Genomic DNA, 17,702 nt, shown 5'->3' with positions numbered 1-17,702 from the left:
GTAATAGCAATGTGTTGGCAGTTTCGTTGGCTGGTTTTATAGACAGAAAATGCTGCACTATGAATCTGTCAAGAAGAAACCACAACTAGAAAAGTTGACCAGTGGCCAGCCACTGGCATAGACTAGAGTGGACAATGATTTAGCAAGACAGAAATGGCAACAAATGAAACCTGCTGACTGGTCAGTCCGGCTTTTCAGAGTATACAGAGCTGATGGAGAGCGGGGACTGAATGTCAACGCTGAATGTGTAGAATCCGCACTATACAGTACATAGTGTGCCAATAGCACCTCTGCTGCAGGCATTTGAGTTTGGCTGGCAGGCAATGGCTGGAAAAGGTCCAGGTTCTAGTTTTGTCCAGGTTCCATTGACTCAGAGGAAATGACTGGAGACACACACACATGCACTCGCACACGCACACAATGCTGGCCTCGAGTAGCTGAGATTATTCCCATGTGACATTCCATGTTGTAACAAATGGACGCCGGTTATAGCCTGGTCATCCTCTATTAGTGGCACAATAAATACACACTGAAATCAAGGGATATTTTTTTAGCAGTTAGTATAAATCTTATTTAAACCTTTGGCTTAGCTACTCAGCAAAAAAGTTATGCACAGAGATCACATGCCAAAATATCCATGCCATAGATACCACAGTAGACATGAAAGTAGGGCTGGGCAATATGGCCTAAAAATAATATCTAGATTTGAAAAAAAATGTATGGTCGATTCACAATATAGTGTATATCTAGATGAAATAAGCTTTATTGTACATTTAAATGTTCTTTTTATTTTTTACATTTAACTAGACAAGTCAGTTAAGAACAAATTCTTATTTCCAACGATGGCCTACACCAGCCAAACCCAGACGATGATGGGTCAATTGTGCACCGCCCTATGAGACTCCCAATCACGCGCCGCCCTATGGGACTCCCAATCACAGCCCCTTGTGATACAGCCTGGATTTGAACTAGGGTGTCTGTAGTGACACCTCTAGCACCGAGATGCAGTGCCTTAGACCGCTGTGCCACTCGGTTATATACACTGCATGTCAAACAGTCAGCAATAATCTAATGAATTCAGGGCTTGTGAAGTTATACCTAGGCTAAATATAAGCCCTCCACAACCATAATTGTATTATTTTAACAAAATAGTTTAACCTGCTTTGTTGCAAAAATCACTGTTCTGGCTTTCAAGTCTATCTATGCAAATTCCCTTTTTGTTACAAGTTTAACCAGAACCATGCATAATGCACATTCACTTATAATGACTAACTTCTTGTAGCAGGCGTTATAGAATATGAACACAGGTCTCATGAACAATCTCTCAAACGTAAGCCCATGTGCTAGTGAGTAGCCAACTAATCTTGATATTTTATTTTAAAGTTGCTAGCTTACAAGGTCGAACAGTTGAATGGTTATGAACACACCCTTATGTCCGTCTCCAACTGTTTGAGCAGCATGTCAGCTTGTCCACTTTGTTCAGATGTTGAAATTGAGTGGCCTACCTTATTTCTCAGAATGAGAAAACGAGTTGCCAATTCCTTACACAATTGTGTTTTATGCTTATAGAACTCAGACTAGACAACTAGTATAACAGTCTTTGGCTAAAATGCTGTTAGAGGTACCGCAATGTCGTGCGTGACAAACTGAGCATTCATTTTCCAGAATCAATGTTCATTGATCCTCCTGTTTTAGTGGTGTCTGCTCTGTGTACAATTTGAGGAGTTGAGACATAAAAAGGGTATCATTAAAAAGATGAACTTCTCCTTTATTACAGTAAAATAATGCCTCAATGTATTTCAGTGTCAACATGACCGGTTCTGATGGACCAAACCTCAAATGCAAATAGCGAGTTGAAACCGCTTGTCAGAGAGGAAGAAGTGATCTCTCATCTTTGTTGTTGTGAGTGATGGGGGGAGGGGCTTGGTGTGTGTGTGAAAATGGGAAGGTGCACACGGCACAGAAGGAGCGAAAGAGACGAGACCAAAAAGACAACATGAGAACAAGTGGACATAAATACTCAGAAAAAAACGTTTCTGTATTTTTTGACTGATTCTTGCAATACAAGCATTTGGAATATGGCGCAAAAACATCCTAATGCATCTAAATAATTTGATATATATCATCCTACATGGAAGGTGAATCCGGGTGAAAGCTATGATCTAGCCTGGCAAATGCGAGTCACAAACGGTCGAGGCATAAGCTCAAAACTTTTAAAGAAAGAACCACTGTACATCGCACAGTTCGGGCTTGATCTGATTTATCTCTAGAGAAACTGGGCATTGCGCTCACAGAAAAAAAAAACGAACGAAATGGAATTCAAATAATTGAACAGACGTCGGTCGGTCAATTGGTTGTTTAAAACTGAAACCGCACACAGAACACATAATGAAACAATGGGAGATTTACAGTGGATATAAAACGTTAATGTAATTGACTGAAAGCCACAATCAGATAAGGAACCCATTTCATGATCCGATAACGTTCTCGAAATGTCAACCTACTTCAGCTGAGAGTATACAGGAAAATGTCAAATACCATGTTAACATGTTATCTAGAGATGAGGTGAGAGAGAATGAGTGATTTACAGTGTCCATATTATGACAGCCTCATCCTCAAAAGGAGTTGGTGTCAGTCTCATCAGTTTGAGGCAGAGGCTGTCCTAATATGGACACCGTAATAGTTAGATGTTAAACAGTGAAACACAGTGGCAGACTGAGCTTTAACACCTTAAATAATGCCTTATTTCTCTCCAATCTCCAAGCCTCACTTCCTAAACGTTGTATCCCTCCACAACGGCCTGTTCTCACACTTCGTAAGCCTTGTATCCCTCCACAACGGTCTGTTCTCACACTTCCTAAGCCTTGTATCCCTCCACAACGGTCTGTTCTCACACTTCCTAAAAGTTTTATTTAGGGTTGCATGTTTTGGGGAATATTCAGAGGTGGAAACGTTCCGTGGGAATCCAGGGGGATATATGGGAATTAACGGGAATATATGGGAATTAACAGAAATATATGCAAATTAATATTAATACCATTTAAATGTAGATGATTTTTGAATTGGATATATTTACCATTTCATATGGAGACAGAAACCTTTTACCTTATCATTGTAAGGGATTTCCTCCTCTTCTTCCGAAGAGGAGAGGCGAGAAGGATCGGAGGACCAATATGCAGCGTGGTTAAAGTTCATGGTTCTTTAATCAGAGAAACTATACATGAACAGAATACAAAACAAGAAACGTGAAAACCTGAAAACAGTCCCATGTGGCACAAACACTGACACAGGAGACAACCACCCACAAAATACCCAAAGAATATGGCTGCCTAAATATGGTTCCCAATCAGAGACAATGATAAACACCTGCCTCTGATTGAGAACCACTCTAGGCAACCATAGACTTACCTAGACAACTACACTGAACACAACCCCATAAATTTTAATAATCCCCTAGACAAGACGAAACACAATAAATCACCCATGTCACCCTGGCCTAACCAAAATAATAAAGAAAACACAGATAACTAAGACCAGGGCTTAGTTAAAGGTGCGGACTCCCGGCCGCACACCTAAACCCATAGGGGAGGGTCTGGGTGGGCGTCTATCCACGGTGGCGGCTCTGGCGCGGGACGTGGACCCCACTCCAACATAGTCTTAGTCCGCTTTCTTAGTGTCCTTTGAGCGGCGACCCTCGCCACCGACCTTGGCCTAAGAACCCTAACAGAGGGCCCCACTGGACTGAGGGTCAGCTCGGGACTGAGGGGTAGCTCAGGACTGAGGTAGCTCAGGCTGGTTGACGGCTCTGGCGGCTTCTGGCTGAATGGCGGCACTGGCGGCTTCTGGCTGAATGGCGGCACTGGCGGCTTCTGGCTGAATGGCGGCACTGGCGGATCCTGGCTGAATGGCGGCTCTGGAGGATCCTGGCTGACAGGCGGGAGACTCTGGCGGCTCTGGGCAGGCGGGAGACTCTGGCGGCTCTGGGCAGGCGGGAGACTCTGGCGGCTCTGGGCAGGCGGGGGAGACTCTGGGCAGGCGGGAGACTCTCTGGGCAGGCGGGAGACTCTGGCGGCTCTGGGCAGGCGGGAGACTCTGGGCAGGCGGGAGACTCTGGCGGCTCTGGGCAGGCGGGAGACTCTGGCGGCTCTGGGCAGGCGGGAGACTCTGGCGGCTCTGGGCAGGCGGGAGACTCTGGCGGCTCTGGGCAGGCGGGAGACTCTGGCGGCTCTGGGCAGGCGGGAGACTCTGGCGGCTCTGGGCAGGCGGGAGACTCTGGCGGCTCTGGGCAGGCGGGAGACTCTGGCGGCTCTGGGCAGGCGGGAGACTCTGGCGGCTCTGGGCAGGCGGGAGACTCTGGTGGCTCTGGGCAGGCGGGAGACTCTGGCGGCTCTGGACAGGCAGGGTGGTACTGGGCCGATGACGCGCACCTCAGGGCGAGTGCGGGGAGCTTCCACTGGAGGGCTGATGCGTGGAGGTGGTACTGGATAGACCGGACCGTGCAGGCGCACTGGAGCTCTTGAGCACCGGTCCTGCCTAACCTTACCTGGTTGAATGCTCCCGGTCGCCCTGCCAGTGCGGCGAGGTGGAATAGCCCGCACTGGGCTGTGCAGGCGAACCGGGGACACCATGCGCAAGGCTGGTGCCATGTACGCAGGCCCAAGGAGACGCACTGGAGACCAGATGCGTAGAGCCGGCTTCATGGCACCTGGCTCGATTCCCACTCTAGCCCGGCCAATATGAGGAGCTGGTATGTACCGCACCGGGCTATGCACCCGCACTGGGGACATCGTGCACTCCACAGCATAACACGGTGCCTGCCCGGTCTCTCTCGCCCCCCGGTAAGCACAGGAAGTTGGCGCAAGTTTCCCACCTGGCTTCGCCATACTCCCTCCCTGTGTGCCGCCCCCAATACATTTTTGGGGCTGACTCTCGGGCTTCCATCCACACCGCCGTGCTGCCTCCTCATACCAGCGCCTCTCCGCCTTCGCTGACTCCAGCTCTTCTTTGGGGCGGCGATATTCTCCTGGCTGTGCCCAGGGTCCTCTCCCGTCGAGGATTTCCTCCCATGTCCAAGAGTCCTGTGTCTTTGGCCGCTGTTGCCTGTCACCACGCCGCTTTGTCCTGTTGTGGTGGGTGGTTCTGTAACGGTTTTCTTCCTGGGAAGGAAAGGCGGACCAATATGCAGCGTGGTTAAAGTTCATGGTTCTTTAATCAGAGAAACTATACATGAACAGAATACAAAACAAGAAACCTGAAAACAGTCCCATGTGGCACAAACACTGACACATGAGACAACCACCCACAAAATACCCAAAGAATATGGCTGCCTAAATATGGTTCCCAATCAGAGACAACGATAAACACCTGCCTCTGATTGAGAACCACTCTAGGCAACCATAGACTTACCTAGACAACTACACTGAACACAACCCCATAAATCTAATAAAACCCTAGACAAGACAAAACACAATAAATCACCTATGTCACACCCTGGCCTAACCAAAATAATAAAGAAAACACAGATAACTAAGACCAGGGCGTGACAACCATAAGTAGACATAATTGCAAATGATTAAATCCTTCCAATATATATATTTTTTTAACTATTTAGTTATGAATTGAACTTTAATTAAATGAGTTGGCTCTTCACATGGGATGATTTCACCGAATAACAAAATAAAGGGAATATTGAATGATCCCCAATGATCCATCGAATCTTCCAAAAACGTTTTCAACATACATCTGTAAAATGATTGTCTCGAAACTAAAGCTTTGATTGTCTTCCTCTCAGGCTTCCATGTCGTCTCCCTGGACCTCCTCAATGTCCACCTCTTAAACATCAGACTCTGAGGCCTCATCTTCACTGTCACTTTCCAACCTGGTTGAGGATGGCTCATTGTCAGGTTCAAAAAGCCTCACATTTGCCCAGATGGCCACCAATTCTTCAACCCTTGTATTGGTCAGCCTGTTGCGTGCTTTGGTGTGTGTGTTCTCAAACAAGGACCAGTTGTGCTCCGAGACGGTGGCTGATGAGATATGTTGGCATGACTGCCATATTGAATCTCCATTCCAAAGCCGTTGTTTGGAAGTGTACTTTGCCAGACTGCCAAGAACCTTGCCCTCATACAGGCCGAGGTGGCGAGACACTGTAGTGATGACACCATGGGCCTTGTTGATCTCTGCACCAGACAGGATGCTCTTGCCAGCATACTTGGAGTCCAACATGTACGCTGTGGTGTGTATGAGCTTCAGGCAGAAGTCTTCACGCTTTTTGATGTATTTCAGAACTGCAGTTTCCTCTGCTTGGAGCAACAGTGAAGTGGGCAGGGCAGTATGGATTTCTTCTCTTACATCTGCAAGCAGAGTCTGAACATCAGACAGGGTGTCATTGTGTCCCTCAATTCGTGCAATGGTTACTGCTACTGCTATAGGTTTCAGGCTGCTTACCACTCTGTTCCAAAGTCATCCAGGAGGATCCTCTTGATGGGACTGTCCATAACTGCAGACTGTGATATGGTCATTTCTTGGAGAGACTCCTTCCCCTCCAGGAGACTGTCAAACATGATGACAACACCACCCCAATGGGTGTTGCTGGGCAGCTTCAACGTGGTGCTCTTATTCTTCTCACTTTGCTTTGTGAGGTAGATTGGTGCTATAACGTGATGACCCTTCACATAGCTAACCATTTCCTTGGCTCTCTTGTAGAGTGTATCCATTGTTTTCAGTGCCATGATGTCCTTGAGGAGCAGATTCAATGCATGAGCAGCACAGCCAATGGGTGTGATTTGAGGGTAGGACTCCTCCACTTTAGACCAAGCAGCCTTCATGTTCGCAGCATTATCTGTCATCAGTGCAAATAACTTCTGTGGTCCAAGGTGATTGATGACTGCCTTCAGCTCATCTTTAATGTAGAGACCGGTGTGTCTGTTGTCCCTTGTGTCTGTGCTCTTGTAGAATACTGGTGGGGGGTGGAGATGATGTAGTTAATTATTCCCTGCCCACGAACATTCGACCACCCATCAGAGATGATTGCAATACAGTCTGCTTTCTCTGTGATTTGCTTGACCTTCACGTGAACTCTGTTGAACTCTACATCCAGCAAATGAGTAGATAAATAATTTCTGGTTGGAGGGGTGTATGCTGGGCGAAGAACATTCCACAAATCTCTTCCAATACACATTGCCTGTGGGCATCAGAGGTGAACCAATTGCAATTGTCAAAAACACTTCTGATTCCAGGAGGACCATGAGCTGTTGCTATCATGGAGGACCATGAGCTGTTGCTATATAAAGATTATATATTAAAAATTTAAAAAAATCAATACAATTCGATGTACAGATAAATAGTTAGATTAAACAACTCCTTTGTAAGAAAAATGTTTTAAAATGAAACATGTATGGAAACAGGTGAATTAACATTCCTTAGTTAGCAGTCTCAAGCAAGCTAAACCCCACATGGTAGCAAAAACTAGCTTGCAGAAATTGTTAACAATTTAGAGATTATTTAAACACACTTCGCTGTAGACTACTATTTACTAGTTAACAAAAAAATAATGGGTGTCATATACACTATATTCACCCCATCCAGTATTGTAATCAAAACTGACCATAAAGCATGTAGTCCTTGGCTCAGACAATGTAGTAGTGTGGGCTCAGTAGCATGTTATAGAAGAGTGCACTGGGCATGTGATGGAAGAATGCACTGTGCACGCAGAAGGTTGCAATTCCATTGAATTGGGGATAGTTTAACCAAAATATGCTACAAGACCTAGAATTGCCTTATGTGTATAGCTAACTTTTTTAATGAATTTAAACAAAAAATTTAAACAAAGTTCCCAAAATTCCCATGGAAAATTTCTGAAAGAAATCTGGAAATTTACCGGAAAGTTTCCGGCCCTTTGCAACCCTAGTTGTATCCCTCCACAACGGCCTGTTCTCACACTTAATGATGGGAAGTTCTTCGTCACAAAGCTTAACGGCTCAATTGTCATCACCTGATATAGCTCTGGGCCAGACTGTGAAGACATATATTTATTTCTGTTGTGTCCATTCCAGATCTTTACATATACACAGGCTGATAGGTTCGTAAGGCGGACATTGGCCTAATGACAGCGGCCTGTCCCATTCATACCAACAAAGTAGACATCTGAAATCAGGTTTCAACATTCATACAGATGACTTGGCGTCGTTATCACAGAAAAAGACATAATGTAACCGTCCATACTGTAAACGCATGAGACCTGCCAGCCTTAATGACACTCAAGTGATGGGAGTGATCTGTCAACTTTCCCTGCTTTGTTCCTCTGTGCTGGGGTTCAAAGATATGCAGTGAGTCTGTGATACTGCACTAGAAATGAACACCAAATAAGCCCAACTTATTTCTAAAGCATACTATCCTTTATTCCTTATTTCACCTGAAACAGCACAGGGAGAGAACACAGCATCACAATGTTTGCTGTCCTATGTTGATCTAAATACAGACTTTTCCTTCCTTTTCCCCCCTCAGAGTAAATTATGTTGAGTGTTGAGCAAGTGCAGGTAGACCCCATGACTCCATCAGGGCCAATTCAAAGATGGCACTGCAGACAAAACATCCGTTACAAGCCTCTGATGTATTCAACTGATTTGACAGTAAAATGGGATCTACTTGTCATATGCATAGAATATGGCGCACAGGTGTTTTCCCAGACCATTCAACAACACCATGGCAAAGCATAAGATAATCCATAGGCGCTGGCCCATCCATGACAGCATTGTGCAAGTAGATCGGCCTGTATTGGCAGGGGAGGTGTCAGATATGAAGTATCCTCTCCTGTAGCCATCCTAGCACTGCGTTCTCCCGGCAATGCCACGCCTGACACACTATTAGCAGGCCTGTCTGCCTCAGTCAATGTATGGGCCATACTCCAGAGGACACCAAGGCTCAGTTAAGGCTTAAATCATGAGAGAGGCCCGTGTAGAGACGAAGACAGCAAGGGGCCTCGCTCACCTTTTCCCACTATGATGAGCACTAAAACAGAAAGAATAGATTTTCTTACTTTCTCTCTCTTTCTCTGTTTTTTTTTGTCTCTGTCATTCCCTCTCCCCCGTCCCCACCAACTCTCCCCCTCCCAGAAATGTGCTTCGTACATCGTCTGTATGAGTCAGCATCCTGTGGTGCCATCGGCCCTCCTTGGATCCCTTTTGTCACATTTGTGCACATGTCTTGTTCAATTTGGCCTGATGTGCAGAGACTTGTGGAAGTCACATTGATTCGACAGCAGACGGTAAGCATTTGTGACAGGGCGCAGTAGAGGAAAAGGCTACCTGATGATGGTTTTGTGCGAAGAAAGAAACAAGGAAATTGTAAGACTAGGCTAGATTCTTATTCCTGTTTATCTTTGATTTGTGTCGGTATAAAGGCTATACTTGGTGTATTTTTCTCTCCCTGTAATATTATTAGGGCTGTCAAATGTGTTATTTACAGTTAACGTTTGAGATTTGTAATGCCCTAAAAAAAGGTTCACACATTTCTTCTCCATTTCTTCAACCAAAAGTTAACGTTTCCGCACTGACCCTATTAAGCGCAGCACAAAACGTGCTCGGATGTGCTGTGTGCTCTCAGTCTCAGCAGCTTATAGATAAAGGCTCCTAGTTAAAAAGGCTTCTGAAGTTTAATGATATATGCAACAATTATAATCTATATAATCACATGTCCTGTTGCTGCAGGATTATTTTCCTGCTGTAGCAAACTGGCTTAAATTAATAGCTCAGACACACCGGTATGATCGTCAAATGTTTCTTCTGAACAGTGTCAGCAGCCAAACTCTTTTGTGTTTACAACACTTGTTGTATTCGGCGCATGTAACAAATAAAGTTTGATTTGACCTTGAAGTCGTCAGCCACTTGGCCTAGTTAAAATACTCCACACCAGAAGGTGGCAGTAACGTTGTTTTGCAATGCATTTCCATGTGTGTTGCTTATGGTCTATATTCCAATGTTGTATTTTGTAGAATGCCCTTGTTGATACTAGCCAGATGACCACACGTAGATAACCACTACTAGCAAGATGACGAAGAAACAATTTAATTCACTCTCCATGTTCCCATATTGCCAGTGCCAACCCATAGCAAAATGTTTAGCTAGCTAGTTAACATTCCCGTATTCGCTAGATATCACAACATAGCTAGCTACACTGCACTAACTCTGCAGCTAACGCAGGCAGCCGTTTCATGGAAACGAATCCATTGTGATTTAATTATAATGTCAATACTAGCGACAGTGTTAGCTAGCTTGGAGGAAGTATTTAATGTGGTGTGCAATGCGTCTGTGCACTTAGCTAGCTACCATCCCAAAGCCTACATTGCATATGAAGTGTAACTGGCTCATGACATTTAATGTACAGAGAAAATGCCCTATTTTTTTCCTTTTTGTTGTCACCCCTATTGGCTCCCCCAAGTGTTGGTTCGTGCTCTCTGATTGGCTCAAAGTCAAGTTGTTGGCCACTGATAAGCATTACGAATTTACAAGTTGAAACGGCATGTCCGTCACTACCGGGTTGGCATGCAGTAAGCAGGTAGAACGACCTACCACTGATAAGTATCTGTCGGCAGTGAGATTCTCTGTGCGTTTCATTCTTCAGATCTGACATCTGTAGCAGCTCCTGTTGAGCGGTCTGTGGTGCTTAAACATCCACCATGCACGCAGCTTTGAGCAACAATAAAGCTAGCCGTCTAGTTATGCAGTTTTGCACAGAATGCTAACGTTAGCTAGCTAGCTAACCAAACGAGAATGTTTACAATGCATTGGATGAATGCCTCTTGTTTAAAATTATTTCCAGGACATCCATTCAATTTAGCTACTGTTTTTGTTGTAGTTCACAGGTTAAAAGATTTAAGCAAATGATCCCAATTCTAGTAGTAGCAGCTTGGGATCAAGTTGAAGAACATGGAGAAGTAGCCTAGGCTAAATCTAATAGCTGTATGATATTTTATATGATCTCCGACCTGTTTGATCTGTTATTTATGTAGTGTTTACTCCTATAACCAAAATATATTATACCTACAACCCAATGTGATGTTCTTTTAAAATGAAACATCTTTAACTATGGTAAAATTTAAACAATATATATGTGTTTCAATTAATCAAATTAATCGCACAGAAAACCATGTGATTAACTCAATAAAATGATTTAATCGTTTGACAAGCCCTAAGTGTTACACAAACACACGCTAAAAACACGTGATGAAGATTAATTCCAATGATAACGCCTTGCATGTAAACATACCACCTCATCATCATTATGTCACATTAAAGTATCAGCCATCTCAATAACATGCACTACATTATAGTGACAGACGATGAATGAACAAATACTGAAAATGTGATCGTTTTAATTGTTTACTTATTACTAAAGTGAGATCTAATTGGTGTTTGGTAACAAATGGTGTCACAAGGGGAGTTAACGATGGATAATGATAATGACACTGTTCAAGGATAATGTAGGATTTGTACACAAGACGACAGACAGCAAGGCACCATGGGAATTCAAATTCAACTGACAAAAGTCCTTATCAGCTTCCCATGACCCCATTTCCATAATAATACGATTCCCTAACTCACGTCACTGCTCTGACAGTCACTTACGGATGTGTATCGTTGTGGTTTGTATCCAAATACACAAACAGTATATAAGCTCCATGACTATGAATAAACAGAAGAAATAGCCTACTTTCCCTTTGCTTTTCTTCCCCACGTGTATATTTTCTTGCATTCAAAGGACAAAACAACAGCTCTTTCCGGATCACACAGCTGCACATACATGGCAAAATGTTTCGCAAATTACATCCTAATGAAAAGCAAACATAACACAGGCATACTTCCACACAACACCCATGTGAATAGATGGGCTTTCCACTTTGCAGTTTGCCGGGGTTTTGCCAAAGGGAGAGAGAGAGAGGAGGAAATCAAATACATGGGAAAAAAATGTTTACCTTGTAGAAGAGCATGATGACCTGACGCAACTTGAGCCGGTGGAACACACAGACGTCATAGAGTGCAGACACGGCCAATACAGTCACCCCCTGCTCTTTCCACAGCATGCTGCAGGCAGCACAACCCAGGCTGCCCAGGAGCCAGGCCCCCAGCCTGCAGGGCCCCGCAGGGCCCCCTCGCAGGGCGCAGTGACGCACGTAGCACAGCAGAGACAGCAGGAAGAAGAGGGCGGCGCCCACGTCGGCACGGCCTACCACGCCCGCCACCGCCTCTGTGTGGATGGGATGCGAGGCGAACAATAACCCAGCCAGGAGGCTCCACAGGCCCTCTCCTAGCAGCAAGCGGGCCAGCCAGGTGAAGAGGGCCGTGACGGCCCCATGGAGGCCCACGTTGACCAGGTGGTAGCCCCAGGGCTCCAGGCCACCCAGGGCATGGTTGAGGCGGAAGGAGAGGGTACACAGGGGCCGGTAAGACTTGTGGCTGCCGCTGTGGGTGAGCAGGGTGCCCCAGAAGTCATCGTAGAAGATGTTGATCCACGGAGTCTCTGGTAGCAGATCCTGGTTGGTTTTGATCGCACGGCTGTGGGCAGATGGAAAACAGAGGGGTTAGAAGATGAATGTGCAATGATCCTCATGCTTATGGATTACCTGATCAAGGGCAAGGCCACCACAGCGCTTGGGACTGGCGTGTCAGTCAATTCAATCAATATGACACAGTATGTCTTCACTGTACCATCACATTCAGTAGAATTGCAAGGACTGAAAGAAATGCCTGGATTTCTTTCAAACTCAGCAGTGGTCATTTATCATGCCCCAAAGATAGGAGCCTAAGACAGAAATCAAATCACCTTGAAACCTGCTCATGCTTGACAGGGACACAACTCATCACAGAGAAGGCTGATGTACATGTAAAGATGTGTGATCCCTCCTCGGAGTGTGATACATTGCTGTATATAAGTACTGTAGCTTGAAACTTGCGTAAACCTTCTTTGAGAGTGGTATTGTGGCCTTCACCGACGTCAAGTCTCAGAATAAGCAAAGAAAGAGGAGTGCTCACCAAGGATCGTACTGTGTGGACTCAGGGACTGCAGAGGCGCATGTACCACACCCTTGACCGAAAACGAATAAAGCAACAAAGAGAGAGAGAGAAGGGGGATGCCACGTTGGCATAAAGGAGCGTGGGGAGCCAGGGACCAAAGACGTGTCAATCACCACTAGCCCTGTGTTTACCAACCGTTGAGTGCTGGGTATCTCACACACAGACACGCCACACTGTGTCAAGAGAGAGAGGCAAGGGAGGAAGGATGAACAAATATGTTTGTGGAAGGGATTACAAAGCAGGAGGGACTAGAGAGAGCAAACTAGAGAGCAGTGTTAAGGCCATGCATAATAAGTGTTGAGGGGCCATGGACACTCATGGAGAGACCATGCTGTGCATGTACAGTAGCTACCCCACCACGGGGCAACCCTGGCCTGTGAACTGTACTGTCCCCCCTCCCCATGGCTCGTGTCTGGGGTTGCGCCTGAGTGTTTGACCCTGACGGCCATACATCAGGCCTAAGCTGTGTGAGGTGTGAGGGTTGAAAGATGTGCAATTAGCCCCCTACCGGAGCACACAATGTCCGCGTCTTTGTTACCTAGCTGTGAGGTGGCTCTGGCACTGACACAAGACCTTGAACCCAGTGTGTCTGGGAAGTAGGCGGGAGACCGGGGGAGGCAGGTGGAGCAGGCGGGGAGATGTTGGCTATGTAATGAGTCTCCTTGGAGAGGAGGAGGTGCATGATAACACAGAAGGCCACCGCATAATTAAAAAGCCTGATGGATGGGACGTGTGATAACATACTGAGAATGACAGGTTGTAATGAGTCCCCACGGCAGGCACAATTAGCACACGCAATTAGACGTGGAGCGAGGAGAGGGAGAAAACAGCCACACACTGCACAACACACAATAACAGACTGAGATAAACAAGGAATTCAAAGAAATGCGCCAAGGCGGCAGATGAATCAAGGTGAATAATTTATCTATGGATCATTTTTGGGGGGAAACCTCTGCATTTGTGTAGCTCTTAAACCTAGAACTTTTACCCGGCATTGTCCTACATAGCCGCAAATAGCAACCATCTTGCCCTGCTTCTCAATATGGCTATGCCATGAAGCAGATGAGGTTGTTGAAAAGGGGAAAGGTATGGAGATTGCAACCCACAACAAATAGCTAAATAAACTACCTCTGACAGGGCGAGGACAAATAGCCCTCCTTATGATAGATCTGGGGGGAAATTAATACAACCAACCTGGCCTATATGGAAGCTGAGAGGCAAAGATGATCATCCGGAGATATTTCTATGAAATTAAAATGCCTGACATGTCAGTGAGCAGATCATTGGGTTTCAGACCTGGTTTCAAAAAATCATTTCATATACAGTACATGACATAGGATTGATAGAGCTTGCCTGGCGCAATCGAACCAATAGAATAGTCACAAAAGTGCCAACCCCACCCATCTGGCTGGGGTAAGACAGGGTAAAGCAAATGCTGAAAGTATGTGATAGATTTCTAATAGTATTTGAACCCAGGCCGGATGGGTTTCTCTGGACCTCCAGGCAGCTCACCGCTGACAGAGTAAGATCTCTCTTTGGTTCATGCCTCTGATATACAAGTTTATTTTCTCTAGCCCATTTGTCAAGTGAGATCTTCACTCCAGCACAAGGCGCTCACATCAGAGGCATTATGGTTCAACTACAACTTTAATCCATTTGGAAGACAAGTGTGCCTTTTTTCCATTGTACATTGAAGTGGTGGCAGAAAGGACAGATACATTATATATTGTTTGAAACCTCACCAGCTCTGGCACCAAAATAAAATACCAAAACCCAATCCTTCACACCCACAGTCTCTGCGAAGCAGCCATGGATGCCTGAATCACAATGCATACGTTGCATTCAGAAAGTATTCAGACCCCTTCACTTATTCCACATTTTGTCACGTGACAGTCTTATTCTAAAATTGATTAAATTCGATTTTTTTTCCTCAATCTAAACACAATACCCCATAATGACTAAGCAAAACTAGGTATTAAGAAATGTGTGTAAATGTATTAAAAATTAAAAATAAACAGAAATACATTATTTACATAAGTATTCAGACCCTTTGCTATGAGACTCGAAATTGAGCTCAGGTGCATCCTGTTTCCATTGATCATCCTTGATGTTTCTACAACTTGATTGGAGTCCACCTGTGGTAAATTCAATTGATTGGACATTATTTGGAAAGACACACACCTGTCTATATAAGGTCCCACAGTTGACAGTGCATGTCAGAGCAAAAACCAAGCCATGAGGTCAAAAGGAATTGTCCATAGAGCTCAGAGACAGGATTGTGTCGAGACACAGATCTGGGGAAGGGTACCAAAAATTTCTGCAGCATTGAAGATCCCCAAGAACACAGTGGCCTCCATTCTTAAATGGAAGAAGTTTGGAACGACCAAGACTCTTCCTAGGGCTGGCCGTCCGGACAAACTGAGAAATCCCGGGAGAAGGGTCTTGGTTAGGGAGATGAACAAGAACCCAATTGCTTCTCTGACAGAGCTCCAGATTTTCTCTGTGGAGATAGGAGAACCTTCCAGAAGGACAACCATCTCTGCGGTACTCCACCAATCAGGCCTTTATGGTCGAGAGGCCAGATGGAAGCCACTCCTCAGTAAAAGGCACAAGACAACTGCTTGGAGTTTGGCACCTAAAGGAGTCTCAGACCATGACAAACAAGATTCTCTGGTCTGATGAAACCAATATTAAACTCTTTGGCCTGAATGGCAAGCATCACATCTGGAGGAAACCAGGCACCGCTCATCCTCTGGCTAATTACTATCCCTACGGTGAAGCATGGTGGTGGCAGCTGTGGGGATGTTTTTTTAGCGACAGGGACTGGGAGACTAGTCAGGATCGAGGGAAAGGTGAATGGAGCAAAGTGCAGGGAGATCCTTGATGAAAACCTGCTCCAGAGTGCTCAGGACCTCAGACTGGGGTGAAGGTTCACCTTCCAACAGGACAACAGCACAAAGCTGGAGTGACTTCGGGACAAGTCTCTGAGTGTCCTTGAGTGGGACAGCCAGAGCCCGGACTTCAACCCGAACTAACATTTCTGGAGAGGCCTGAAAATAGCTGTGCAGCGACGTGTGCGGATTGATGAGGGATTTTTTTTCTTCCATTTTGGAATAAGGCTGTAAAGTAACAAAATATGGAAAAAGTTAAGGGGTCTGAATACTTTCGAATGCACTGTATGTTCAGCTCTCCGATTGTCAGCTTCTTGAATGTCACGTCAGAGAGGCAGGCGAGCACCTACACCACTGCAGTTGACAGGCACTCTCAGGGGGAGAGGATGAAAGACTGTGGAAAGAGAGCGAGGGGAATAAGAGAAGGGGTCGTATAACCCACATCATCTTAACCACCGCTGTTCCAAGTGGATGTCAACAGAGGAATTACGACATTTTTGTATGATGACGAGTCTAATCATAGCCATTTTCTCAATGCAATCCAAGGCCATTCATTAATTAGTCCTGTTTAGCAAGGTTGCGTGGGTCCTGATCACCGCAGCACATCCAGCCCCATTCAGCTCTGGTTAAAGGGCCTGCCGGTCCTGCCTGGCAGAGTGGAAGATTGGGTTTATGTGGCTGGGCCCGTCTTTCTGGGAAGCAGGCAGCAGCAGGACCTCTCTGTGCACTGCAAATCTTTTCCAGCCGTGAGTGCATTCCTTTGCCACCCGCACGCTTTCTGTGCCTGCCTGGCGACTCCCAGAGGACCGGCGGGATCATGTGACCGCTAACAAGCGAAACCCGAAAAAGCACCACCTCCCACTTCCTCAGACCCCACCCAGGCTTCCACCCTTTCCCACCCAAGTTATGTCTGCTCCCCAATTTCTAGGATGAGTATTGTGTGACTCAATCGATCAGATATTTTTTCCATCATCACTCTGGCTTGCCAAAGTTTTTGCACCGATTCTGGTGCACTTTTTATGTACTAAGTATTGCAATGTTCACTTTTAACAGGAGGGTTCACCCAAAGCTCAAGAAAAGATAGGCCTACAGAGCAGGCTAGTCAGAAAAACATATAAACGATGCAAGGTCATAGAGGAAACATGATCAACTTTATGTAGGCCTAGTATGTAGATAACTTAATACACCAAGCAAGATGGTACTCATGGTGATTGTTGTGGTGGATCTAGACAAAACTTAAATGCCTCTACACCTGCATTGCTTGCTGTTTGGGGTTTTAGGCTGGGTTTCTGAACAGCACTTTGAGATATCAGCTGATGTACGAAGGGCTATATAAATACATTTGATTTGATTTGATTTTGAAATGCAGCAGTGTTGACAGCAGCTCATGACTTCAAATGTTTTGAGGCCAGAGTAGTGCATTACTTCATCAAAATAAAGGCGTGTGATTCACCCAGAAAGGAAAACAAACTCAGTAAAGTGTCTGGTGCTTATATCAAAGCCGTGATTAAGAGCCAATCCATGCTTGATCCGAAAATAAGGTCGGAGGCGCCGTATTGATGGTGTGACGCAATTGCGGAGCCTCCGGAGGCAGGCAGAGGTCAAATTGAATTTCATAGGGCTTTGCCGTGCGCCTCTCAAATTTTGTAAAAATGCAGAGGGCTCCGTATAGCTCCGCATTGATTGGTTGACTGTACCGTAGGTGAGGGCAGGAAGTCTTGTAAAAACACTAACTCACTTC

At 45.5% G+C, this 17,702-nt stretch overlaps 1 protein-coding gene across 1 annotated transcript in view; it reads right to left on the bottom strand.

The window, feature by feature from the left end:
* Positions 1–17,702, bottom strand: part of tmtc2b (transmembrane O-mannosyltransferase targeting cadherins 2b) — a 187,905-nt gene that overhangs the window by 99,396 nt on the left and 70,807 nt on the right. Inside the window, exon 2 of the mRNA XM_046310879.1 lies at positions 11,972–12,551. Within this exon, the coding sequence (XP_046166835.1) occupies positions 11,972–12,551 (580 nt within the window). The remainder of the gene's footprint in view (positions 1–11,971; positions 12,552–17,702) is intronic.

Source organism: Oncorhynchus gorbuscha, linkage group LG02 (genome assembly GCF_021184085.1).
Source record: "Oncorhynchus gorbuscha isolate QuinsamMale2020 ecotype Even-year linkage group LG02, OgorEven_v1.0, whole genome shotgun sequence".
Lineage (NCBI taxonomy): Eukaryota > Metazoa > Chordata > Actinopteri > Salmoniformes > Salmonidae > Oncorhynchus > Oncorhynchus gorbuscha.
This window is presented reverse-complemented; position numbering and strand designations above follow the sequence as displayed.